This window comes from Phocoena sinus, chromosome 12 (genome assembly GCF_008692025.1).
Source record: "Phocoena sinus isolate mPhoSin1 chromosome 12, mPhoSin1.pri, whole genome shotgun sequence".
NCBI classification, from domain to species: Eukaryota; Metazoa; Chordata; class Mammalia; order Artiodactyla; family Phocoenidae; genus Phocoena; species Phocoena sinus.
The window spans coordinates 42,037,138-42,063,906 of NC_045774.1; the positions used below are offsets into that span (position 1 = coordinate 42,037,138).

Genomic DNA, 26,769 nt, shown 5'->3' on the forward strand with positions numbered 1-26,769 from the left:
CCGCCCCTCGGGTTTGCTTAGTGTGGTTTTTTGGTTTTTTTTTTTTCTTTTAACGCTTTCTTTACATAAGTCCAACGGCTGTGCCGGCTCTCTACTGAATTTAGCAGATGTGAATCCGCTGTCTACACTAGGTTAGGTTCAGTTGTCTGTATATTGGGTAGTATTTGAGGTACAGGGAAGGGTTGGTTGCAGTGGAAGTAAATTGCATTTTATAGACTGATGCCAGCTCGAAAGGAGCAAAGCCATTTTGGAAATCTAGTTCTCGGCCAGTATGCGTTTGGGCACGACAGCGCCGTTAGTTAAATAGATACAAAATGAAGGGCGAGGAGACGCTTTTCCACCCACACTTTGTGGAATAGGTAATATTTGGGCTGCACCTGGGTCTTCTTCCTCCCATTCCAACCGGAAAGTCTGGAATAAGAAAAAGATGATTAAAGGTGGGATCAGTTACGCCCAGGTTTCTCCCGTGCGGTGGGCACAGCAGGAACATAAAAGGAGAAAATGGAAGTGTCAGGAGACCAAAGGGCAACAGATATAACAGAGAAGGGAAAAGCAGAGGAGAAACCACAAAAGCATACCAAGACATGCAATTTTCAAAAAATTCATGACCTAAACCGTTAGTAAGTAAAAATTTGTGGCAGACACCACAAGTTCAGAGGAACCTTTGCTTGATTATTCTCCATTCAGTGTCAGTGTATTTATGCTGCTTTACTACCTCTGTAGGGAAAGGGAGAGCTGTAACACAGTTTTAAGGTTGTTGAACTGTTTCTGTTTACTAAGTAAGAGGGGTATAAAGGGATTTTTTTTGTTGCTGCTGCATAAACCTTTTTTTTCCCTTAAGTATTTTGAAATGAAACCATTAAACTTGGCTAATTAAATTCAGAGAGAAAATTACTTCTTAAGTATCATCTATGCTGGAAGTTTTCTCTTAGTATGGTGCGGAGAATTTTTCACTTATCATTCTTTGGGCGTTGTTCATACCTAAGTAGTTTGCTTTTGATGACTTCTTCATCTGATGGTCTTTTGAAAATTAATATGGGACAGCTAATACCAGGCCTCCCTGCATTTAGGGAAAGTACTTAGAGTGGGGATCCCATTTATTCATCAGTGGATTAGCAGTCATATATGACCTACTAGAAAAGGTTGCCTCAAGCCCAGTTGCTTGTGTGCATTAGACTATAAGAGTGATACTGTGGCGACAGATGCAGATTGCGTTGAGTAATCAACTGTATTTTCTGTTCGCTGTTATTAGTGCTGCGCCTAACACCGCCTCAGATAAAGTATAAATTGCTGTATGCTGTAAGACACACTGGACATATAAGATAAATAACCATTTGAAGTATAAAACATGACTCCCTTGAGAATGGTGTATGGAGTTTCCTGATTACTGCAGGCACAATTAAGAGGAGATTCTAATCCACTTGCTTTATAAAAATGACCTTATAAGCTTGGTAAAATCAAGTGCATTTTGAATCTGACCATAGGTGTGTCATAATAAGGCGCGTCTTATCATAAGATTCGCTTCTGGTGGATATGCAGCATGAAGAATGAGAAGATTTACTGGATACTACTTGTTTGGCTTATTTTCTTTGAAATCTTTTGTTTAACATGTCGTATATAACAGTATTTAAGGGGAAAAAAAACCCTCCCTATTAGTTCACTGGAAGCCACAGAATTGGCTCCAGGGCTTTCATATTGCCTTTCCCATCTTAACTCTCTTTGTTACTGCCCCTCAGAAGTATTTAAAAGCCTTTGGGTATGCTCTCCAATAGTTTCCTCACCGCTGACAGTGCTTTCTAGGAAAGGCCAAAGGGATTCTCAGACGTACCCTCGCATATCTCTAAATTAACTGGCATGCCATAGGGGTAAAGATTGTAAAAGCATTATTCTGGTTTCAGAGGCAGTCTATAAGATCTGTTGCTGAAGAACTTTTTGGTGACCCTCAAACAGTTAACCATATTGCAACAGATGGGTCACCATGAATGCTGTCGTGTCTTAGGTACCCAAGGGGACCCACATGATGCTTGGAGGTCTACACCGAATGTAATCCCCAAATCACTTCTCTCTGTACAGACTGATTGGGGGAAGGATGGCTGAAAAAGGATGCTTTGGCTCTTAAATGAACAAAGCCTAAATTAATGCCAATGACAGAGATAAATGAACCTAGTTAGCTATCGTTATGGGCCAAATTGTGCCCTCCATCCCCAAATTCATATGTTGAAGCACTACTATGCCCCCAGTCCCTCAGACTGTGACTGTATTTGGTGACAGGGCCTTTAAAGAGGTAGTTAAGTTAAAGTGAGTCCTTTAGGTTGGGCCCTAATCCATTCTAACTGGCATCTGTATATGAGGAGGAAATTTGGACGTAAAAAGAGACACCAAGGGCACTCATGCACAGGAGAAAGACCAGGTGAGGACACAGCAAGAAGGCAGCCATTTGTAAGTCAAATGAAACCAACCTTGCTGACACCTGATCTTTTATGTCTAACCTCCAGAACTGTGAGAAAATAGATTACTGTTGTTTAAGCCACCCAGTCTGGTGTTTTGTTATGGCAGCCCTAGCCAACTAATGCAGGTGTAATTTTTCCTCCCAGAATTAAGTTTATTTGGTACTCTAAGTGTGTTTAATCCACGTACTGTCCATCTATCAAGGGGCCATTTAGCCATGCCAGCAGGCCGTGGGGTGGGGTGGGGTGGGGTGCTGTAGCTGTTCCTCAGAGGAAGTGCCTGCTGTAGGGCGTGCACACCTTAAATTCTGAGCAGACCAGATGCAACTCGCGTCTGTGCTCCAAAGCTCATCTACAGAGGGCTCCTAAGTATCTTAAACTTGAAGTTAAATTGAAGTCACGCACAAAACTAGATGAAGGAGTGAGTTAAAATGTACTAGAATTAAATTGGATTAAGTTAAAATATACTGGATTAGGGACCTTCCTGGTGGCGCAGTAGTTAAGAATCCGCCTGCCAATACAGGGGACACGGGTTCGAGCCCTGGTCCGGGAAGATCCCACATGCCGCGGAACAACTAAGTCCGTGCGCCACAACTACTGAGCCTGCACTCTAGAGCCAGCGCTCCGCAACAAGGCAGGCCACCGCAATGAGAAGTCAGTGCACCGCAGCAAAGAGTAGCTCCCCCTCGCCTCAACTAGAGAAAAGCCTGGGTGCAGCAACAGAGACCCAGTGCAACCAAAAATTAAAAATAAATAAATTAAAATATACTGGATTAAAATGTATTAGAACTAAGAATTAAATCAAGTCTCAGACCCTACCTGCTGCAGAAGTTATCATAGGTATGGAAATGCTGACCTCTTGCCTTTGTTCAAATCCTAAATTTCACCTGGGGTAATTATATTATCACTGTCTTGAATTCTCTTTGAGAAGACATTTGCGTTATTGTCCCCATCTCTTAAAAAAATTCTCATGTAAGGCTTGTTGTAATATGATCTTTAGTTAGTTTAAAGGGCTCCCTATTCTTATTAGTTATAGGATGTCAAAATTTCACGATAGTTTTAAATGAAAATTTCTGTATGAATGTAGAACGTAGAGATTTGCTGCAGTTTACAGACATTTCCAGAAGGAATACTCCTAGAGTAATGATTTTAATAATAATAACTCATTATATATGTAGAGAGAGAGTATTTATTATGTGAATTATTGTGCTAGGCTCTGCGGAATATTCAAAGACAAAAACGCATGTGGACATTATCCTCAAAGACCTTATGGTCCAGTAGGAAAGATAACTATGTAATCAAGGCAGTATGGCACAGAATAGAAAGTGTTACATGCAACTTTAACAGTAATGGTTAAAGTTCTATAGGAGGCAAAATATGGTATCACAATAAAGGCTGTGTGTGTGTATATATATATGGTATACATACAGATATATGGCATATATGTATATACCTATGATGTTTTCTTTACTATTTGTAAAAAATTTTTAAATAACCTGTTTTTGAGCCTTGTAGCACACTGGTATGGTAGGAAGGTAAGATATTATCATCTCCAGATAACAAATGAGGACACTGGTGCTCAGAAACCTGCTCCTTTAAGTGCTGACTTAGTGCTTCTCTGTTTTCTGTCCACTGTGTCGGATAATATTTAAAGTGGACTTTACGTGGTGCAGAAAAGCAATTGGTATAATTTCCTGGAAGAACCCACAGGCTGGCAGACACTGTAGTAATGACTTGATGAATGAACTCTTGAGGAACAAAGCTCCATGAATGAGGTTTGCCCCGGTATATACTGGGAGTGAGAGGAGGCTGCAGCCAAGGCAGAGCTGTGGGAGCCTACCCATTGAGGCTGCAGATGCCAAGTCTCCTGTTGCGGGAGGAGTGATTGGGAGGTGGGGAGGATAGATCCTGGAATGCATCATTACACTCTTAATAAGGTTTTTATGTTTGTTACATAAAGTATGTCCCCCTCCTCCATTCTCTGTAACAGTTTCACTGTTTTGTGTTTATTGCTACCCACCATTAGGTTACAAATTTGTTGATGAGAAGCTGTGTTTGGCCCCTTATCCATAGCTGGACTATACTGTTAAACATCTTTTGGATCACTATTAATACTAGTCAGCTTTCTGAAGCACCATAATCATGTTTCTTGTGGACAATCTGCTGATGTCAATATCATGGTATTGTTTCTGACCAGAAGAATATGGATGGAAATGCTTGATAATTATATTGTTTCTTTCTTTCTTTTTTTTTTTTTTTGCGGTACACGGGCCTCTCACTGTTGTGGCTTCTCCCGTTGTGGAGCACAGGCTCCAGACGTGCAGGCTCAGCGGCCATGGCTCACGGGCCCAGCCGCTCCGCGGCATGTGTGATCTTCCCAGACCGGGGCACGAACCCGCGTCCCCTGCATCGGCAGGCGGACTCTCAACCACTGCGCCACCAGGGAAGCCCTATATTCTGTTTCTTGTGTCTAGTTTTTAACCATGTGTTCTTAGTCCTCTTATAAATGAAGCTCCTTCTAAACTCGTTTCCTTTTGAACTCAGTCTCTACTTGTAGTCCACTGTCCTTCATGTTTTACATTCAGTCCTTTTCGCTTTCACCCTCCACCTCTCCTGTTTGTCAGAGGCTCTGTCCTTTCCCTAGTACCAGGAAGCATTCAATGGTAAGTAGAGAGGGGACTCAAGTCTTTAAAACATCTCTAGGCTGGACCACTGCTTGCACAAAACCTCTGCTAAGCACAGCAGCTTTTTTAGTCGGTTACTATAGAGACAAATGACGTTAGATGGAGTCACGCTTGACGGAAGCTAGGCAAGTCAGCTTCCTGAGATTGGAGGCCTTATATGCAGGGTTTTTTAGAAAAGGTAGAAAACTAGCAAGGATAGGAAGTGGAAAGGTTTCACAATGAACTGATAGCTAATTAATTGGTGGATCTTGTTGGTAGAATTTGTGCCCGTTAAGGCCTTGAATCCAGCATGCAAAGAATCTATCTCTAAATACCCCCGGTATGATTACACAGTGATTTTTTTTTTAATAACAGATATATTGCTATCAACATTTGTATACAGATTTTTGTGGGGGACATATGTTTTCATTTTTCTGGGTATATGCTTAAGAGTGAAGTTGTTGGATCATATGGTAACGAGAAGCTACTAGACAGTTTTCCAGAGTGGATGCACCATTTCATGTTCCCACCAACAGTGTATAAGCTTTCCAATTTCTCCACATCCTCACCAACACTTGTTACTGTGTCTTTCTGATTATACCTTTGGGTGCTGTGAGAAGTCGTTCTCACTGTGGTTTTGATTTACATTTCCCTGGTGGCTAAAGGTGTTGAGCATTTTCCATTTGCTTATCAGCCATTTGTATGTCTTCTGTAGAGAAATGTCTCTTCAGCTCCTTTAGCCATCTAAAAAATTGGGTTATTTGTCTTTTTTATGGTTAGATTGTGAGTTATTTATGTATTCTAAATATATATAGAATATATAGTCTCTGATAAGAGACTTGTATTTACCAGGTTTGCAAAATTTTTCTCCTGTAGTGTAGCTTATCTTTTCATTTTCTTGGGGGTGTCTTTTGCATCACAAAAGCTTTTAATTTTGATGAAGTCCAATGTGGTAATGGCATAACGATATAGACCAACAGGACAGAGTTGATTGTCCAGAAATAAACCCAGACATTTATGGTCAGTTCGTTTTTGATAAGGGTTCCAAGACAATTCATTAGGGAAAGAATCATCTTTTCAAAAGTTACTGCTGGGAAATTGGACATCCACATGCAAAAATATAAATTTGGATCCCTCTTCACACAATATGCAAAAAATAATTCAAACTGGCTCAAAGACATCAACGTAAGGTGCTAAAAGTATAAAACTCTTAGAAGAAAACACAGGCATCAATCTTCTGGCCCTTGATTAGGCAGTATTTTTGAGAGATGATAAAAAGCACAAGCAAAAAAAAGTCTGAATATGGGGTGTTTTTCATTTACATCATTTTAAATTTCAACAACGTTCTGTACTTTTCACAGTATAAGTTTTATATACTTCTTTTGTTAAATTCATTCCTAAGTATTTTATTCCTTTTGATGCTTTCTAAATGAAATTACTTTCTTAATTATATTTTCGTATTCTTCATTGCAAGTATATAGAGATACAATGGATTTTTTAAAATTGATTTTGTATCCTTCAACCTTGATGAACTCATTTGTTAGTTGTAGTTTTTAGTGATTTCCTTAGGATTTTCTATATGTAAGATCGTGTCATCTGCAAACAGGGATAGTTTTCCTTCTCCCTTTCCCTTCTGGATGTCTGTTATTTCATTTTTTGCCTAATTGCCCTTCCTAGAACCTCCAGTACAGTGTTGAATAGGAGTAGTGAGAGTGAACATCCCTGTCTTGTTTCTGATCTTAACAGGAAAGCATTCAGTCTTACATCAAGAATGATGTTAGTTCTGGGTTTATCAGGTTGAAGAAGATGTCCTTTATCAGGTTGAAGAAGTTCTCTTCTGTTCCTGGTTTGAGTGTTTTTTAATGAAGGGTGGTTGAATTTTGTCAAGTGCTTTTCCTGCCTCTTTTGAGATGATCATATGCCTTTTGTCCCTAATTCTATTAATATGAGGATATTACATTAATTGATTTCCAGATGTTATACCACCAATCTTGGATTCCTGAGATAAATCTCACTGGGTTATGGTTATATAGTCCTTTTTATATATTGCTGGATTTGGTTTGCTAGTATTTTGTTGAGGATTTTCGTATATGTAGTCATAAGAGATATTGGTCTTTACTTTGATTTTTGGTGTATGGGTAATACTGTTCTCATAGAGAATGAGTTAGGAAGTATTTCCTCCTTTTCTACTTCTAAAGATGAGTTTGTGAAGGATTCATATTTGATTCTTTTAATGTTTGGTAGAATTCACCAGTGAGGCCACCTGTGTATGGTTTTCTCTTTGTGGGTAGTTTTTAAATTACTAATTCAATCCCTACTTACTATAGGTCTGTTCAGATTTTCTTTTTTTTCTTGAGTCAGTTTTGGTAGTGTCTTTTTAGAGTTTTGTCAATTTCATCTAAATTATCTAATTAGTTGATATACAGTTATTGTTGTATCCCTTTGTAATACTTTTTATTTCTGTAAAGTCATTAATAATGTCCCGTCTTTTTAATTCCTGATTTTAGTAATTTTATTCTTCTCTCTCTTTTTGGTTTGGTCAGTCTAGCTAAAATTTGTCAATTTTTGGATTCATTAATTTTCTCTATTGTTTTTATATCTCTGTTTCAGTAGTTTCTGTTATATATTATTTCCTTCCTTCCGCTTTCTTTGGGTTTAGTTTGCTCTGCTTTATTTCCAGTGTCTTAAGGTGGCAGCATAGATTGTTGATTTGAGATCTATCTTCTTTTTTAATGTAGACATTTATAGCTATAAGTTACTCTCTGAGCACTGCTTTAGCTGCATCCCATTAGTTGTGGTATGTTGTATCTTCATTTTCTTTCATCTCGGTGTTTTCTAATTTCACGTTGTTCAGCCACCTATTCACTGCATAAATACGTTTCTACACTATCTCTGATAACTGGACTTTCCACTTTTACTTAAAGATTACTTTGACGAAAAGTTTATTCCTTTGCAAAGTAGCTCATTCCTTTTTAAACACCTCAAGGTTTCCAGTAGTTCCCTGTAAAATTCTGCACGTTGGTCTCAGTCATTTCTTTTGAAGCCACCCCAAATTAGCTTAATTGCTCTTCCATAGGATAGTTCTCTAGATATGTAATAATTATTACTTTCTCTTCTCTAAATCTTTGTTTCAGGCTAATCATAGCCTATGCAGTAAACTATTTTTTAAGTGGCATTATTTCCATGTCCTTCATTATTTGTTTATTTCTTTTAAAATTTGATGTCTCAATGTAGATATTAATACTGTACATCAGGAGTCGCAACTTTTTTCTGTGAAGGGCCAGATATAAATATTTTAGATTTTTGAGTACCATTCAATGTCTGTCACAACTACTTGACTCTGCCATTGTAGTGTGAAAACAGCCATAGACAATATGTAAATGATGAGCATGACTGTGTTCCAGAAAACGATTTTTACAAAAACAGGTGGTTGGGCCAGATTTGGCCCACAGATCATAGTTTGCTGACTCCTGCTCTGGATGTTATCTAACCAGTGCAGAACTTAGTGTGATTTTATCTTCACTTCTGAATGCTAGTCTTGCCTTAATGTATTTTTTAGATTGTATTGAAATATTCTGAGGGGAAGTTGGATATAATTCTCATTTATGCTCCTCTATAGGTAAGGTGGTTTTTCCCCCGCTCTGGCTTTTTTCAAGACTTTTTTCTTTACCTTTGATTTTCTAAAGTTTAAATCATATGCATAGGTATGGTTTCTTTAGTGTTTTTCTTGCTTTATAGTCTCTGAGTTTTCTGGATCCATGGTTTGGTGTCTGACATTAATTTTGGGAATTTCTCATTATTGCTTCAAATACTGCTTCTATTCCTTCTCTCCTTCTTCTTCTGGTATTCCCATTACATACACTGCACGTATGTTACACCTTTTGTAGTTGTTCCATAGTTCTTGGATATTCTGTTCTGCTATTTTCCATGTTTTTCTCTTTACTTTTCAGTTTTGGAAATTTCTACTGAGTATCCTTATTCTCAGAGATTCTTTCCGTAGCCATGTCCCCTCTACAAGTGAGCCCATCAAAGGCATTCTTCATCTCTAGTGATTTTGATCTCTAGAATTTCTTTTTGATTTTTTCTTAGACTTTTAATCTCTCTGTTTACAATGTCAGAGACAAATTGTTGATATTCAATGTGAGAACCTGGTAGAGCTCTTGGAGATGAAACTCACAGAAGTGTGTGTACCCACCCCCTCCATGACTGGGTTCCTAAGGAATTTTTAATTCTCAGAGTTGTCCACAAGGAGGCTCCAGCAATTTGTCAGTTACAGTTCAGGGTTTCCTGTCCCAGTGCTGGTGCTGGTAGAGGATTCTGTTCTGGTAAGTTATAATTCTCTGTCTTTCCAATTCTGGGGGCAGCAGTTTGCCCTGTGAGCTCATTTTTTTTGATGGATCTTAGAACAATTGTTGATTTTTCAGTTTGTTTACGCCTTCACTTTTTAGGATGGATTAGCAACTTCTAAGCTCTTTAAGTGCTGCCCCAGAAACCAGAGGAGTTCACATAGCTTTTTTCCTGTTTTCTTCTATAAGTTTTACATTTTTCATTTAGGTCTTTAATTCATTATGAGTTAATTTTTGTATTAAATGTGAGGTATGGAGAAAAAATGATTTTTTTTCTGTTTACGTAAGGATATCCAATTATTACAGCACCATTTGTGGAACAGATTATCCTTCCTCCATCGAATTGCTTTTTCATTTTTATCAAAAATTACTTGACCATATATTTGTGGGCCTATTTTTGGACTCTTATTCTATTTCATTATTCTGTCTGTCTATATCTTTTCTCCAATACCACACAAAATTGATTACTTCAGCTTTGTAGTAAATCTGGAAATTGGGTCGTGTGAGACCTCCTAGTTTCTTTTTTGGTTTGATTCTTCTATTTCCTTTGCTTCTCCATTTAAATTTTAGAATCACCTTGTCAATTTCTGTAACAAGAAAAATCCCACTAGGATTTTGTTTGGACTTGCATTGAATCTATAGAGCAGTTTGGGGAAACATCTTAAAAGTATTGAGTTTTCAGTTCATTCCATGAACATGGAGAATCTCTTGATCTGATTACATCATCTTTGATTTCCTTTATCAACGTTTTGTATTTTTTGCACACAGATCTTGCACATCTTTTTTAAGATTTATAACCAAGTATTCATATTTGGGGGTAATATTATAAATATATTATTTTAAAATTGCAATTTTTAATTGTTTTTTCCTAATATATAGAAAGACAGTTGATTTTTGTATATTGACTTGCACCCTGCAACATTACTACACTATTAGTTTTAATATGTTTTTGTAGATTATCTGGAATTTTCTACGTAATCATTTTCTGCAAATATGAACAATTTTAATTTTTCCTTTTCAATCTGTACATTGTTTATTTCTTTTCCTTGTTTTATTTTGCTGGCTAGAACCTCCAGTATGATTTTGAATAAGTGATGAGAGCTGATCTCCATGCCATGTTCTGATCTTGGGGGTAAGCATTCAGTCTTTCATCATTAAGTATGTTAGCTGCAGGATTTTTGTAAATACCCTTTTTCAGATTGAAGAAGTTCCCTCTGTTCCCTAGCTTTCTGAGAGATTTATTCTTTTCTTTTTAATCGTGAATGATTGTTGAGTTTTATCAAGTGTTTTTTCTGTATCTGTTGAGGTTTGCTTTTTCTTCCTTAGTTTGTTGATATGATGAATTACAGTGATCAATAGTTGAATGTTGAATTAGTCTTGCATTCTCAAGGTAAACTTCATTTAGTTGTGATCTGTTATCATTTTATGTATTGTTTGATTTTTATTTTTTCAGGGTTTTTTGCATCTATATTAATGAGGGGTACTGGTGTGTAGTTTTAGTATATCTTTATCTGTTTTGGGTATCATGATAATGCTGGCTTCATTAAGTGAGTTAGGAAGTGTTCCTTGTTTCTCTATATTTTTGAAAGCTTTGGTATAATCGGTATTATTTCTTCCATAAATGTTTGGTAGGTTGAACCATGAAGTCATCTCAGCCTGTAGGTTTCTGTTTTGCATCGTCTTTAACTATAGAATCAATTTTCAAAGTAGATGCAGGATTTTGCAAGTTATCTATTCCTTTTTAGGTAAACTTTGGCAGTTTATATATTTCGAAGAATTTGACCATTTCATCTAAGCTAGGACATAGAGTCATTCATTGTATTTCCTTAGGGCCTATAGTGATGTCCCCTCTTTCATTCCTGATATTTATAACTTGTGTCTCCTCCTTTTTTTTCCTTGGTCAGTCTAGCCAGAGGTTTATCAATTTTTATCAACAGTAGTTATTATAATTACTCATTGTGCTCCTTTTAAAGAGCTTTATTTATATTCTATTTGAAAATCTAAGAATCTGTTAAGTATTTTCTATTGTTATCCTTTTTTTATAGATAAATAAAATGAGGCCTGGATATACGGGCATACCTCAGAGATACTGCAGGTTCAGTTCCAGACCACTGCAGTAAAGCAAGTCACATGAAATTTTTGGTTTCCCAATGATATAAAAGTTATGTTTACACTATGCTGTAGTCCATTAGGTCTGCAATAGCATTATATCTAAAAAATAGTACATACCTTAATTAAAAAATAGTTTATTGCTAAAAAATGCAAACCATCATCTGAGCCTTCAGTAAGTCATAATCTTTTTGCTGGTGGAGGGTCTTGTCTCGATGCTGATGCTGCTGGCTCATGAGGGTGGTGGTTGCTGAAGGTTGGGGTGGCCATGGCAGTTTCTTAAAATAAGACACCAGGGAAGTTTGCCACATCAGTGGCTCTTCCTCTCAGGATTTCTCTGTAGCGTGTGACAATATTTGGTAGCATTTTGCCCACAGTAGAACTTCTTTCAAAATTGGAGTCAATTCTCTCAAATCCTGTTGCTGCTTTATCAGCTAAGTTTCTGTAATATTCTAAATCCTTTGCTGTCATTTCAGTAATCTGCATAGCATCTTCAGTAGCAGTAGATTCCATCTCGAGAAACCACTTTCTTTGCCCATTCATAAGAAGTAACTCCTCAAAAAGTTTTATCGTGAGGTTGTAGCAATTCAGTCACATCCTCAGGCTCCACCTCTAATTCTAGTTCTCTCACTATTCCCACCACACCTGCAGTTACAGTAGTAACAGGAAAGATCACCGATCACAGATTACCACAAGAAATGCAATAATCATGAAGAAGTTTGAAGTATTGCGAGAATTACCAAAATGTGACACAGAGACATGAAGTAAGCAAATGCTGTTGGAAAAATGGCACCAGTAGACTTGCTCTGCTCAGGGTTACTACACACCTTCAATTTGTAAAAAACACAGTATCTGTGAAGTGCAGTGAAGCACAGCTCCATAAAACAAGGTATGCCTGTATTAGGAAACTTGTCTATAATATGACAGCCAGAATGACACATCCAAGGTTCAAATCCAAGTCTAGGTGGCTCCAGAGCCTTTGCGTTTGACCAGCTCTGCTTTATTGACTGGTGTAAAGGATGACTCAAAATCTGATAATACTTATGAAGGGAATCCTCTCCTTCACACTGTGACTGGCAGCAAACGTTTCATTTTCATCATTGGACTGCAGTACCTACTGTTCTCGGTCTTTGGACTCTTCTCTGTAAACAGCATATAGTTCAGCACTTATTGTCATAAGATCTCTGGAGATCTGTTTGCTCTGTCTAAAAGTTTAGACTGCTCAGTGAGCGTACCTACCAAGGAGAGACAGAACATTTGGGGACTTCTGTCTGCCACAAAATACTCAATAACACATATTAGATTTTCAGAACATAGAATCTCCCGAGATCTTCCAGTGAATGGATACCTGAAGTAGCTGTCCTGATGCCATCTGTTGTTGGTAGAAATTAAAGCCTTGACTCTATCCCCTTCCCTTTAAAATATAGGAAGTTATTTACCTTCATAGTTATAAGATATGCTTTCGAAAATAAAAGCTAACATAGCTTGCTTGTTTCCTTAGGTCTGACGGTAACTGCTGTAAAAGACTCAGGAGAATGGAATTTGGAGGCTGGGGCGTTAGTCCTTGCAGATGCAGGCCTTTGCTGTATTGATGAGTTTAATAGCCTCAAAGAGCATGACAGAACCAGTATCCACGAAGCAATGGAGCAACAAACCATAAGTGTTGCTAAGGCTGGGTAAGAGTTTCTTTTCTTTAAAATGTATGGGAATAGTGAGATTAGTTAATATATGACTATGGGAAAATGTGAGCCATATTGAACTGCAAGGTATGTTTGGCCCTCTAAGAGATTATCAGTTGTCACCGTTCAACACACATTAGTCTTCCCATGGAGATACGTGAAGAAGTAAAAATGAGGTGTTGAGAAAAAGTAAGGTGAGGCTAAAGTATAAATGTAAGTTGACTTAATTCTTGCAGGGAACTTATGAAGAGCTTTCAATGCAGCATTCAACTCGTCCTCTCATTCAGTAATTGTGTGTCTACACTGGGCATAGTACTATGTTAGGAATTTTGAAAGATTCGAAAAGAAAACAAATATAATTTCTGCTTTCGATGGCATTATCCTTATATATCCTAATGGAAGGTTTATCACTGCATATAGAAACCTAAATAATATATATTAGCATAAGATGAAGTACCTACTGTGACTCAAGGATACTCAGAGGTTCAGGTATGTGAGTCTCTGGCTGCACGTGACCAATGAGGAGGAGACTTAGGTAGGTTCAGATAGAAATCCATTCACCCAGGTGCTGAGGTGGTTATGGGAAACTTACCTGGCTACAAAGGCTGACCATCAAGCAGGCTGCCAGGTCATCCAAGCAAAGAACAGAACCAGAACTATCTCAGTCCTAAGGCTCCTATTATAGATGTGAAGCCAGCTGATCAGGCAAAAAGGGCTGCCAGGAGAGTCTTCAAACAGTAGTGGGTACCTGAGAGCCAGGCAGACGCTGGTAGATAGGGATTCTGTGAGATCTATATATACACTCACAAAAAAGGAAAGGGGAGAGGGTGGTAAGAGAAGGATATACCCCAGAGGAAAAAGATACACGATAAAGCTATGCAGAACCATTATCAAATCTATTCATTTCACTTAATATATAACCATTCAGAGCCTGGCATATGCCAGGCACTGGGCTAGACCCTGAGAAGTACAAAGATGGATACAACACCATCCTTGAGGTGTTCAGTATTTTGTTGGGAAAGATTGAAGAGCAGCAAAAGGATAAGTCCATAATGAAAGTGTTATAAGAGAACATACTTTAAAACAATGATTGCTTCTAAACTCTTTATCAGGGGAAATTAGAGATATAGTTTACCAAGTGTCTTCAAGGCTACTTTCTCTTCTCATTATGTCTCCATTTAATTAGCGCCTTTGCTGGTTGGTAGAAACTATGGTTTGTTTTGATATGCCTTTTCCAGAGGCAATCTGAGACATTTTGAAAGATTCCTAAATAATTAACCCTTACATCAGGGAAAATTGGGACAAATGCTATGAACCTGTTTTAGAAAGGGAGAAAATTAGCAGCGCTGTATGATAGTCTACAGAAGAAATCTTTGGAAGTGAAAATATTTTATTAACCACTTCTACTGCCTTACCCTCTGCTAAATGTGAATTAGTATGAACCTTTTGTGCTATATCCATAAGTATGTCATAAGGTCCAAAAGAAATGTTCTTGTAGCTAAACAGTGTTCCCTCAGATTGGACAATCTGGTCATAACCATGACTACTTTATGCACTGGAACAGTGCTGCTTTTCGTACTATTTGTGGTGAAGGACCAGTTTTATTGTTGTTTTTCAATCCACCACAGAGCAATATTTTTATAACATAAAATTTATTTTTTAAATGAAATAAAAAAGCAAAGACATACAAAACATAAGCCTGAGTTCTTCTTCCACTTAGGATGTAGAAAGCTGTAAGAGCATGTCACTCTCATCCTAATGAGAAAAATCCAGAGCGCCCACAAAAGTCATAACTTTCCGAACATATCAGAGGGCTGAGTTTACAAGGAAATCAAGGGAACTCAATTCCAAAGTGTGACAAGCCCCTCCTAGGAGAGGTGAGCCACATAGACTGTTCACCTTTGACAGAGCATGAGAGGAAGTGGTGGCTGCCATGGAAGCAAATAAGAGGAAATAACTAAAAAAATTTAAATTCCCTGAAGTCCAAATATGGGATAGGGTATCCGTTTAGAATAACTGGGAGCCCCAAGCACAAGGGGAGTTCTCACTTGTAAGCCCTTCCTCCTTGGGTCTCCACAGACGCCTCGCCTGCCCTCATCATTCATGCAGACCTGAGGGGGGATTGCTGCTGGGCACTAGGCACGAAGCCCTGCTGCTTCTCCAGACACATCTTTCATATGAAGCAAAATTTTTAACTCACTGGGGCCAGGGCAACAAACCCTCTCATCCCCGGGGCCTCTGGAGGAAGGCTAGAAGCAAAAAAATCCTTCTGCCTCAGGAGGAGGTTAGAGAATCTTCCTTCCTTTCTTCCCAAAGGAGCCAGGCAAAAAGATGCTGCTTTTGGGAGGAGGGTAGAAACAAAAGCCATCATCTCCTAAGGGAAGGGCTGGAAAATCTCTCGGGTCCAGGATTCTGACCCAATACAAAGCAGAGGTCCGTGCCACTGGGAAAGGGAGAGAAAGACCCTTCCTGCCTGAGACCCACCACAGATACATGGCAGGGTTCAGCTGCCACAGGTGGGAGGGACAGGAAGGCTTACAGCTCTCTGGTCTGTCCCCTGCAAGAGTAGGTACACAGCACCTGCCTAAGACCAGGAGACCAAGAACCAACCTGGCCCCAAAATAAGCCTAACACCAGTAACACGCAATAGCAGTCTGCCACTGGGGAAGGCACTGGAGTGCGGAATGAGACCCCTCTGGTGCAGGTATGCAGGGACTGCTGAAAGCTGAAGGTGGAGCAGAAACTCCAAGGATAATGTTCCAGCTCTGCTCACACTGCCACACGAAGCACAGGGTAATGACAGCTCAGCATAGAGAGAATTTGAAGTCTGTGCTGCACTAAGGGTAAAGATCACAACAGCAGTGCCAATCCCCAGACTAACTGTGATGGTCTTGCACTGTACCTGAAGTGGTATGGTATTATTTGAAGGTAGACTGTAACCAATTAAAGATATAAATGCTAGAACAACCACTAGAAAATAAGAGACAAAACTAAAACTAATATGTAAGTTGTGGAGGTAAAATGCTATCATAAATAATCCAAAAGAAGGCAGGAAGAGAAGAAAAAGGGAACAAAGAATAGATGAGACAAAGAGAATATAATTAGCAAGATGATAGATTTATTTATTTATGTATTTATTTATTTGGACTACATCAACATTTAAAACTTCGGAGCATCAAAGGATGCAATGGAGTGAAAAATTAACATGTGGAATCAGAGAAAATATTTGCAAATAATGTATCTGAAAAGGAGTTAATAGCCAGAATATATAAAGAACTCCTACAGCTCAGCAACACAAAATAATCAAGTTAAAAACTGGGCAAAGAACTTGAATATACATTCATCCACAGATGATACACAAATGGCCAGCAAGCACATGAAAAGATGCTCAGCATCACTAATCACTAGGAAAATGCAAATCAAACACAATGAGATATCACCACACAAATGTTAGGAGGCTACCATAAAACAAACAAACAAACAAAAAGGAAAGAACAAGTGTTTGTGAGGGTGGGGAGCAATTGGAGCACCTGGAATCCTTGTGGATTATTGGAAATATAAAATATAAAATGATGCAGCCACTATGGAAAACAGTTTTGCAGTTCAGTTTCAGTTTTGCAAGATGAAGTGCTGGAGACTGGTCACACGACAATTTGAACACATTTAACACTATTGCATGTACACTTAGAAATGGTTGAGATGGTGAATTTTATGATATGCATTTTTACCACAATAAAAAATAATATACAAATTTGAAAAAATATAACCCATTCACATTGTTGTACAACCATTTATGTACTTTTCAAAAGAGTTTTCTAGCCAATAAGAAAGTGAGGGTGAGAAGATACCTATGACTCTCCAAACTTACTCACTTCATTTGTATATGAAGGTGTTCACAGGGACTCCTCGTGTTTATGAACTCAGTTGATTCTCCAAAATAGTTTCAGAATTATTACCCCAACACCATTGCCAATAACAACCACCACAAAGAAGCTAAGTAATATTTAAGCCTTCTTTGCTGTTCTTTTTGGGTTTAGAGTATATTCCACTAAGGTTATATATGGTCAGAGTGCATGTTCAAAAATTATTTGAATTAATTCTTTTCTTTGTGTGGTCATATTACTGATTTGGTATACAGTTAGGAAACAGGTCTTTAAACCTATGTTTGTGTACACTTTTAGAGTTTGCCTTTTGATTAATTTTGTTTTCTGAATTTGTAAAACATATTTCAAAAGTCAAAACTATTATACCAAAGAAGTTACACTTACATCCCTTCACCTTCCATTCTGTTTTCTCCTATCCCTTTCATAAACCTTGCTTTCTGATTTATCCTTCCTATATTCCTTGTTTTAGCAAAAATAGTCAAAAACACACGTGTGGGTATTTGTGCACACTCGCATGCGCACCTCCCCTCTTTCTTATGCAAAAGATAGCATAATATATATGCTCTTTGGCACTGTTTTAATGGTATCCTGTAATTATTATATGTAGTGTTCTCATTATCATTTTTTATATGTTTTTTATAAATTCTGCAGTTTTGGTTTGTACATCCCCTTTCTCTCAAGGTTTTTTTTTTTTTTTTTTTTTTTTTTGCGGTACGTGGGCCTCTCACTGTTGTGGCCTCTCCCGTTGCGGAGCACAGGCTCCGGACGCGCAGGCTCAGCGGCCATGGCTCATGGGCCCAGCCGTTCCGCGGCATATGGGATCTTCCCAGACCGGGGCATGATCCCATGTTCCCAGCATCGGCAGGCAGACTCTCAACCACTGTGCCACCAGGGAAGTCCCTCAAGGTTTGCTTTAAAAAGTTTTTTAACCTCCAGGTAGAAGGACCTTTTGAAAATTATTTGTTTTTCAATGGTGCTATTCATTTCTGGTTTTATTGCATTGTGGTCAGAGAATGTTGTTTGTATTATTTCTACTTTAAGGAGCTTCATGAGTGTTTTTTCTTTGTGGCCTCATGTTAGAACAATTTCATGACTGGCCCATCTTTGCTTGAGAAGTTATATTCTTTATAATCAAGATGTGATACACACACACACACACAAACACACACACACACCTATAAACTATACCTTATAAGGTCTTCTATATCTTTATTTACCTTTTGTCTCTTTGATGTATCTTAGGCTGAAAGTGGTTTGTTAAAGTATTATTACTGTGTGTCTGTTGTTTTCTCTTTGCATGTCTCACATCAGAAACTTTGCATAAAGTTTCTGCTTTATCAAGGTGGTTGCTGTGGCTTTAGCATTTGCAGTTTGTGTTAATGCTGTGTGGCCTGAATTTTACCTTGCCTGGTATCAAGATCACAACTCCTGATTTCATATTACTTACATTTGCCTAATATATTTGCCTCTTCCTTTATGTTCAGCCTTTTGATTGCAATTTGTTCTCTTGTATACAGCATAAAGTTGGTTTTATTTTACTTTGCTTTGTCTTACAAGTAACCTGAAAATCTTTTTCTTTTAATGTGAGTTAAGCACATTTACATTTATTGGTTTTACCAATATGCTTGGTGTCAAGTGTTTCATTTTTTAAAAAACTTTGTTTCTTTTTCTATTTGTTTGGCATTTAAGAAGGTTTGCATTCTTGTTATACATTAGGGGTTGGCAAATTTTTTGTATAAAGGTCCAGATAGTAAATACTTTAGGGTTTTGTGGGCTATATAGTCTCTGTTGCAACTACTCACCTCTGCTAATGTAGACAATATGACTGCATCAATATGTCTATGATGTGGACAGAATAAAGAAGCCATAGACAATATGTAAAACAATAGGTGTAGCTGTTTCCCAGTGAAGCTTTACTTAAAAAATAGGTAGTGAGCTGGATTTGATCTGCTGGCTGTAGTTTGACGACGCCTGTTCTAGGGCTTACCTATAAATACCTTTTATAATGCCTGCAGCCCCCTTTATCTTCCCTTGGGAGCTTTAAATAATATCCTTTGACTGTACTTCATTACCCATTTGGTAACCAATGAGCATATGCTACTTTCCCTTTTCTCCCTTCTCTTTACTATTAAAAAATTGTTATATTATATATACTTTGTCAGGACAAATAACACTTATATTTATATACTCTTCTTCTACTTTTATACCTTCCTTTTTTTGGTCTTAGACCTAAAATTAAATATATTCAGGGTCCACCATCAATCCTTTTGCCAGAGTATCACTGTCATCTCTTGGTTGAATGAAGGTCTCCTCTAACAGATTCCTTGGGAGGGGTTCCTGAGTACTGTACTGAGTTTGTGCAGGTTTAAAGCTATTAATATTTTTCATAGCTTTGATACTTGAAGAACAGCGTGGCTGGATATAAAGACCTAGCCATATACTTTCTTTCCTGTCATCTTGCTTTGCATGTTGCTGTTGACAAATCTAATGCCATCCTGATATCCTTTGCTTTGTAGGTGATTTGATTTTCTTGCCTGAAGGCCCAGAAGGATTTTTCTCTTTGTGGTTTAAGTGTAATACTTTTACTAGTCTATATCTTAGTTGATTATCCTTGGTCATTTTTTTTAGATGTTAGTGAGCTCTTTGAAATGTATCAATAGAAGACTTCATTTCTCTCTGGAAATGTTTCTTGAATTATAGTTTCACATATTCTGTTCTTTGTTTTGTTTTTATTTTTCAGAAATTCCAATTACATGTATGTTAGGTCTTCTTTGCCTACATTCTATAGCAAATTTTTTCTGAGACTTTTTAGCTGTTTTGTTTTTATTCTCTTGGCATTTTTATTCCTCCCCTTAGCAACCTTTATTATATTTTCATTCCTGTCTGTCCTCTCTTTAGATGCCCAGATTTAAATGTTCATTTCTGAAATTATTTTGTCTTCCTCCCTTCTCCTATTTTCTTCCCTGAGTCATCTCTGGATGTTCATCTTCCTCTTTTTTATATTTTTCTGTTCTGAGTTTTTGAATTCTGATTTGGAATGGTTCTTCATACGTACAAATGTTTGTTTAAGAATATTTAATTTAAGTGAGCGTATTAAATACAGATTGCTTCTGCTTTGTGAGCTTTTTTAGGGGGAGGTGGGGTGGGGATTTTACCAACTAAGGTATTTTGATTCTTGTGGTAGTTTTGTACTAATAATGCATATTATTTCCATTCATTCTGAAATGTCTTATCTTTTCCTGAATCAGTAGTAGTTATTCTATTAAGGTGGTGGTCAGAGGTTTGGATGGTGTACTAGTTTTTAGTTCAGAGTAATCTCAGCTCAGTGCATTTTACTTAATAGAGTTTCCCCCTAAGGTTTAAGGGGGGCAGGTGATGTGTTCTGATTTTGTGTTTCTCATTTGTGCTGTAGGATCTTTAATGTACTGCTTGCCTCCTTCTCCTGATTGCCAACACTCCAAGGGACCCTTGCCCCTTGTAAGTCACCTCCATCCACTCCAGGACCCTTCCCAAGCCTGCCACCTCTGGTCTCAGGAACTTTCAGGTTCCTCTTTCTATTGCCCAGTAGTCACTGCTTTGATGAGGTCTCAAGGCTGTTCTCAATATTTCCCCGCTCTGTGTGGGATTCCCTCCTTGTAAGGGTGGTTTTATCTGTGTTCCTCCATCATGAGGAACCCATTGCCCTCTCCTCCTTTTCACTAAGTCTCCACCCATCTTCCTGTTCCAACATGGGCTCTAGATTAGCTTTGCTGGTTTCTAATGTCTGTTTACATGGAAACTGAAGTTTGTAGTATTCTGTCTCTCTCTTAGCTAGCTTTCAGTTTTGTTTTACAGGTTTATTTGCCCTTCTTGTTTTTCCCTAAGGTCTCTGGAACATGTGTTGAGAGATTTGGATATATGCAGCTGCCATTATCCTATGGAAGCCTGGAAGTCAACATTTTGTTTTTTAAGCTATTCTTTCTTGTTGTTTAAATAACACCAACTTTTGCTGTATATTTTTAAAACATTGCCTGTGTTTTCCTTGAACCATTTCCAGAAAAAGTAATTAGATTGTTATCTGCAATCATTTTGAAGGGCTCAAATATAGATATGGAATTAGACTTGTTCTATATTCTTTAGAATCAATGGATTGAAGGTTCAGGGAAGCATATTTAGAATCAGTACAAGCAAAACTTCTAGTGGCTAGAGCTGCCTAGAGATAAGTAGGCTGCCTATAGGGTTTAGAGGTCTTCAAGTTCATCTAGAAAAAAATTATACAAGGAATTCAAGCATCTGATGAGTGAATGGATAACCTTTAAGGTGCCACCTATGAGATGCTGCAAATTATGGGCTGGCCCACAAACTCAGCCATGACGAACGAATTCAGCTGCTGGCTGGTTTATTGCAGAATATGTACATACATAAGATATGGTTTCCCGTTATATCATGAAATATGGAACATGATCTGTGCTAGACATGGAACAAGTTCAGGAAACTGCATCAAGAGCTCTGCCTTTTAAAAAATGACCACAAGAACGTATTGGGTATGGAAAGAATTATCATAATGATGAAGAGCAAGAGTCCCTGAGCTAGTCTGGCTGGGTTGAGGTTCCATCTCCACTTCCTGCTAGCCAGGCATATCACCCGACTCCTCTGTGCCTTGGTTTCCTCATGGTCCGATGGTGAGAATTGTTCTCTCTGTTTCATACGGCTGTTGTGAAAATTAAATGAGTTAATCCAGTAAAGTGGGGTCCTGCTGAGCGGGCATTATTAAGGGAGGTTTTGTGATTAAACCCTGGTTCTAATTCTAAGATAACTCCTTTTGCACTGTTCTCTGGCCCCTGGCTCAGCTCAGCACACAAAGGGTTCTTCTTGTCCATTATCCTCCTTTGGCCACATCTGAAGGCGGCCCCTGAGCTTCCCAGCCTGCATCCTGCTGGAGCAAGCTTAGGGGACCAAGATTGTTATTTTTGTTTGTTTGCTTTTTACAAACGTACCATTTTATTTTGATTCTTTCCTCTGACTTTTTCTCTTAACAGCTTTGAGGTATAATTCACATGCTACATAAAGCCCACCCTCTGAAGTACACAATTCTGTAGGTTTCAGTGTATTCACAGAGTTGCACAGCTATTACCACTGGCTCCTGAGCATTTCAGTCACCCCAAAGAGAAATCCCACATCCTGTAGCTCTCACTCCCCATTTTCCGTCTCTCCCAAGTCCTTGGCAACTACTAATCTACTTTCTATCTCTGTGGATTTGCCTGTTCTGGACATTTCATATAAATCGAATCATATAAGATGTGACTTTTTGTGTCTGGCAACTTTCACTTGTTTTTAAGGTTCATCCGGGTTGTTGCATGTATCAATAGTTTGTTTCTTTATATGGCTGAATAGTCTTTCTTTATATGAATATACCACATTTTGTTTATCCATTCATCAGTTGATAAAAATTTAGGCCGTTTCCAATTTGGGGCTATTATGAATAATGCTACTAAGAAGATTCAAGTACAAGTTTTTGTGGGGACATATGTTTTCATTACTCTTGAGTATATACATAGGAGCAGATTGCTGGGTCAAATGGTAACTCCATATTTAACTTTTTGAGGAACTGTTTTCCAAAGCCACTATACCATTTTACAATCTCTCGAGCGATGTATGAAGGGTCCAATTTCTCTACATTCTTGCTAACACTTGTTATTGTCTTTGTGATTATAACAGTACTAGTGTATCTAAAGTCGTATCTCACTGTTTTTTTTTAACTAAAGTGTAGTTGATTAACAGTGATCCAGATATATATACAGTTATATATCTATATATCTATATTCTTTTTCAGATTCTTTTCCCTTATAGGTTATTATAGAATATTGAGTATAGTTCCCTGTGCTATACAGTAGGTCCTTGTTGGTTATCTATTTTATATACAGTAGTGTGGATGTGTTAATCCCAAACTCCTAATTTATTCCTCCTACCCCCCTTTCCCCTTTGGTAACCATAAGTTTGTTTTCTATGTCTGTGGGTCTATCTCTGTTGTTTAAATAAGTTCATTTGTATTTTATTATTTTTCAGATTCCACATATAAGCAATATTATATGTTTGTCTTTCTCTGTCTGGCTTACTTCACTTAGTATGATAATCTCTAGGTCTATCCATATTGCTGCAGATGGCATTATGTCATTCTTTATACAGCTGAGTAATGTTCCATTGTATAAATATACCACATCTTTTTCCCTTCATCTCTTGATGGACATTTAGGTTGTTTCTGTGTCTTGGCTATTGTAAATAGTGCTGCCATGAACATTGGGATGCATGTATCTTTTCAAATTATAGTTTTCTCCGGATATATGCCCAGGAGTGGGATTGCTGGATCATATGGTAGGTAACTCTATTTTTAGTTTTTTAAAAAGCCTCCACACTGTTCTCCATAGTGGCTGTACCATTTTACATTCCTACCAACAGTGTAGGAGGGTTCCTTTTTCTCCACAACCTCTCTAGCATTTATTATTTGTAGACTTTTTGAAGATGGCCAGTCTGACCAGAGTGAGGTGATACCTCCTTGTAGTTTTGATTTGCATTTCTCTCATAATTAGCAGTGTTGAGCATTTTTTCATGTGCCTGTTGGCCATCTGTATATCTTCTTTGGAGAAATGTCTGTTTAGGTCTTCTGCCCATTTTTTGATTGAGTTGTTTGGTTTTTTTGATATTGAGCTATATGAACTGTTTGTGTGTTTTGGAAATTAATCCCTTGTCAGTAGCATTGTTTGCAAATATTTCCTCTGATTCTGTAGGTTGTCTTTTCTATTTTGTTTATGGTTTCCTCACTGAGGTTTTGATTTGCATTTTCCTAATGACTAAAGACATTGAGCATCTTTTCATAAGTTTATTAGCCATTTGTATATCTTCTTTGGAGAAATGTCTATTCCAATCCTTTGCCCATTTTTAACTGAGTTATTTATCATTTTATTGTTGAGTTCTAAGAGTTCTTTTTATGTTCTGAATATAAGTCCTTTATCAGATATATGATGTGCAAATAATAATTTCTTCCATTCTGTGTGTGGGTTTTTTCACCTCCTTGATGGCATCCTTTGAAGCATAAAAGTTTCAAATTTTGATGCAGTTTATTTTACCTATTTTGTCTTTTTTTTTTACTTGTGCTTTTGGTGTCATATGTGCAAAAGGTTGTTTTTACAACTTGAAAGCAATTGTCAATGAAAAAAATTAATCAATAGTCGATCTAAGAAAGAAATGGAGAATTTTATTTGAGCCAATCTGAGATTATAACCTGGGTGACAGTCTTTCAGGAAGCTCTGAGGACTGTTCTGAGGTCAAAGCACAGTTATGTAAGTTTTTGACATGATGGGTTATATGTCAAAGGATGTATTATTGACAGTTTACACAATCCAGATCTACACATACAAAGTGAGTTGTGGGTCATGGGTCATCGTGACCCCTTACAAGATTAAGAAAGAAGGTTATCTCCTAAGGAGGTCTGGTTAATGCAGATACACAATACACACTAAAGGGGAGGGAGGAGGCCCAAATAGGCAAAGAATTTTATGTTTAAATTTTCTTGTCTTGCCATAAAATAATTTTATTCCATCACAACAAAGGCTTCTTCAGACTGAGTTTATGGTTTCTTTGGCAGTGCAGATCCCATAGTAATTTAGGTCTCTGATCCCTTTGCTTCTAGTCAGTTGCATATGCCAGTATCCAGAATTCCTTTCTTGACATATTTCTCAAGCTCAGTTTGTTGGGTTTTGGGGGTTTTTCCTTCTTTGCCTTGGGCTGCTATAACAAAATACTGTAGACTGATTGGCTTAAACAACAGACTTTTATTTCTCATAGTTCCAGAGGCTGGGGAGTCCAAGGTCAAGGTGCTAGCAGATTCGATTCCTAGTGAGGACCCACTTCCTTGCTCTGAAACAGCTGCATTCTTGCTGTTGCCCGCATGGCCTCCCCTCCATGTGTGAGCCCGAAGAGAGAGCTCTTGTCTCTCATCCTCTGCTTTCAGGATGTGAATGCCATTATGAGGGCTGTACACTCATAACCCCATCTAAACCTGGTTACCTTCCTAAGCTCCCCAACTCATAATATCAGCACTTTGGGTGTCAGGGCTTCAAAATAGGAATTTTCGGGGGACACAAACATTCAGTCCATAACGCAGTCCATTCCATTTTTTTAAATTGTGGTTAAAAAACAAAAAACACATAAAATTTACCATCCTAATTATTTCTAAGTATACAGTTCAGTAGTGTTAAGTACATTCACATTGTTATGTAACCAATCTTCAGAACTCTTCATCTTGCAAAACTGAAACTCTACACCCATTAAACAACAGCTCCCCATTTTCCCCTCTCCCCAGTCCCTGGCAACCACCATTTTACTTTCTGTTTCTATGAATGTGACTACTCTAGAAACCCCATATAAATGGTATCATATAGTATTTGTCTTTTGTGACTGACTTAATTCACGTACCATAATGTTCTCAAAGTTCATCCATGTTGTATTTTGTGGCAGGATTTCCTTTCTTTCAGGCTGAATAACATTTCATTGTGTGAGTGTGTGTATTGTTTATCCATTTATTCATCCATGGACACTTGTATTGCTTCCTCCTCTTGGCTATTATATAGCTGCTGTGAACATGGGTGGGCCTTCGTTCCATTTTTCTTCCTCTCACTGTTGTGGCCTCTCCCATTGCAGAGCACAGGCTCTGGATGCGGAGGCTCAGCAGCCATGGCTCACGGGCGCAGCCGCTCCGCGGCATGTGGGATCCTCCCGGACTGGGGGCACAAACCCGTGTCCCCTGCATCGGCAGGCGGACTCTCAACCACTGCGCCACCAGGGAAGCCGAAGGCTTCACTCTTAATCTGGGTCACTTTATACTACTGAGAAAATTGACTGGGCCTTTGTGTTCAAAGCCTGTTTCAGTCTTTCCCCTTACTTTCTGGGGTCTAGAGGCAACTGTCTTTTCCAGCCCTTCAAAGCCTCAAATTCCTGAGCTGTCTATTCTCTTTCGTTACTCCTTGAAAAGTGGTCACTTCTCTCCTGTACTCATCTCTTCCTGCAGTGTTTTGCCAGAGGGAGTTTTTCTTGCTTGAGTCACAGTCTGATGTGGGTGGTGGGTGAGGCGCTGTGCTCCATAGTCCCTCAGGTGGCTGTCTGACTCCAGGGCCTTATCCTCACCTGTACCAGCAGAGAGAGAGAGAAGCGGGGAGGGTTGCACAGGGAGGCTTTTAGGAGCCTGACCTGGAAGTAGCATATGTTCTCCTACCCCCATTCCATTGGCAAGACTTGTTATTACAGCTCTCCTTAACTGGAAAGGATGGGAAATTAAATCTTGCTCTGTCCCCAGGGAGAAAGGAAAACAAGGTTTGGTGAACACAGAGCAGCCACTGCCACAGGCTAGAGCTAAATTTGGAAGTGCCAGCCTATAGGTAGTAATTAAACCCATGAGCAAAGATGGGGATCACTGGTAAAGATGTAATGAGAGTAATGGGGGACCATCACAAAAATAAGGGCACTATCCGGAGGGCCTGTCATGGTAAAAATAATTTAAGTAACTTTATGATGTTTAGAAAAAGTACTCCCATGTATATAGGAAGTTTTAAACATGTGGATTAAAAATGGGAAAATAGCTTTTTCAGAAACTGAAATGTTTTCACTCC

General features: G+C 38.3%; 1 protein-coding gene across 9 annotated transcripts in view; it reads left to right on the forward strand.

The window, feature by feature from the left end:
* Positions 1-26,769, forward strand: part of MCM9 (minichromosome maintenance 9 homologous recombination repair factor) — a 127,070-nt gene that overhangs the window by 39,055 nt on the left and 61,246 nt on the right. For all 9 annotated transcript variants that reach the window (XR_004352471.1, XR_004352475.1, XR_004352473.1 and 6 more), the window contains exon 8: positions 13,067-13,241. Coding sequence is in view for 1 of the 9 variants with exons in the window: in XM_032650796.1 (XP_032506687.1) it covers positions 13,067-13,241 (175 nt within the window). In the remaining 8 variants the exon portion in view is untranslated. The remainder of the gene's footprint in view (positions 1-13,066; positions 13,242-26,769) is intronic.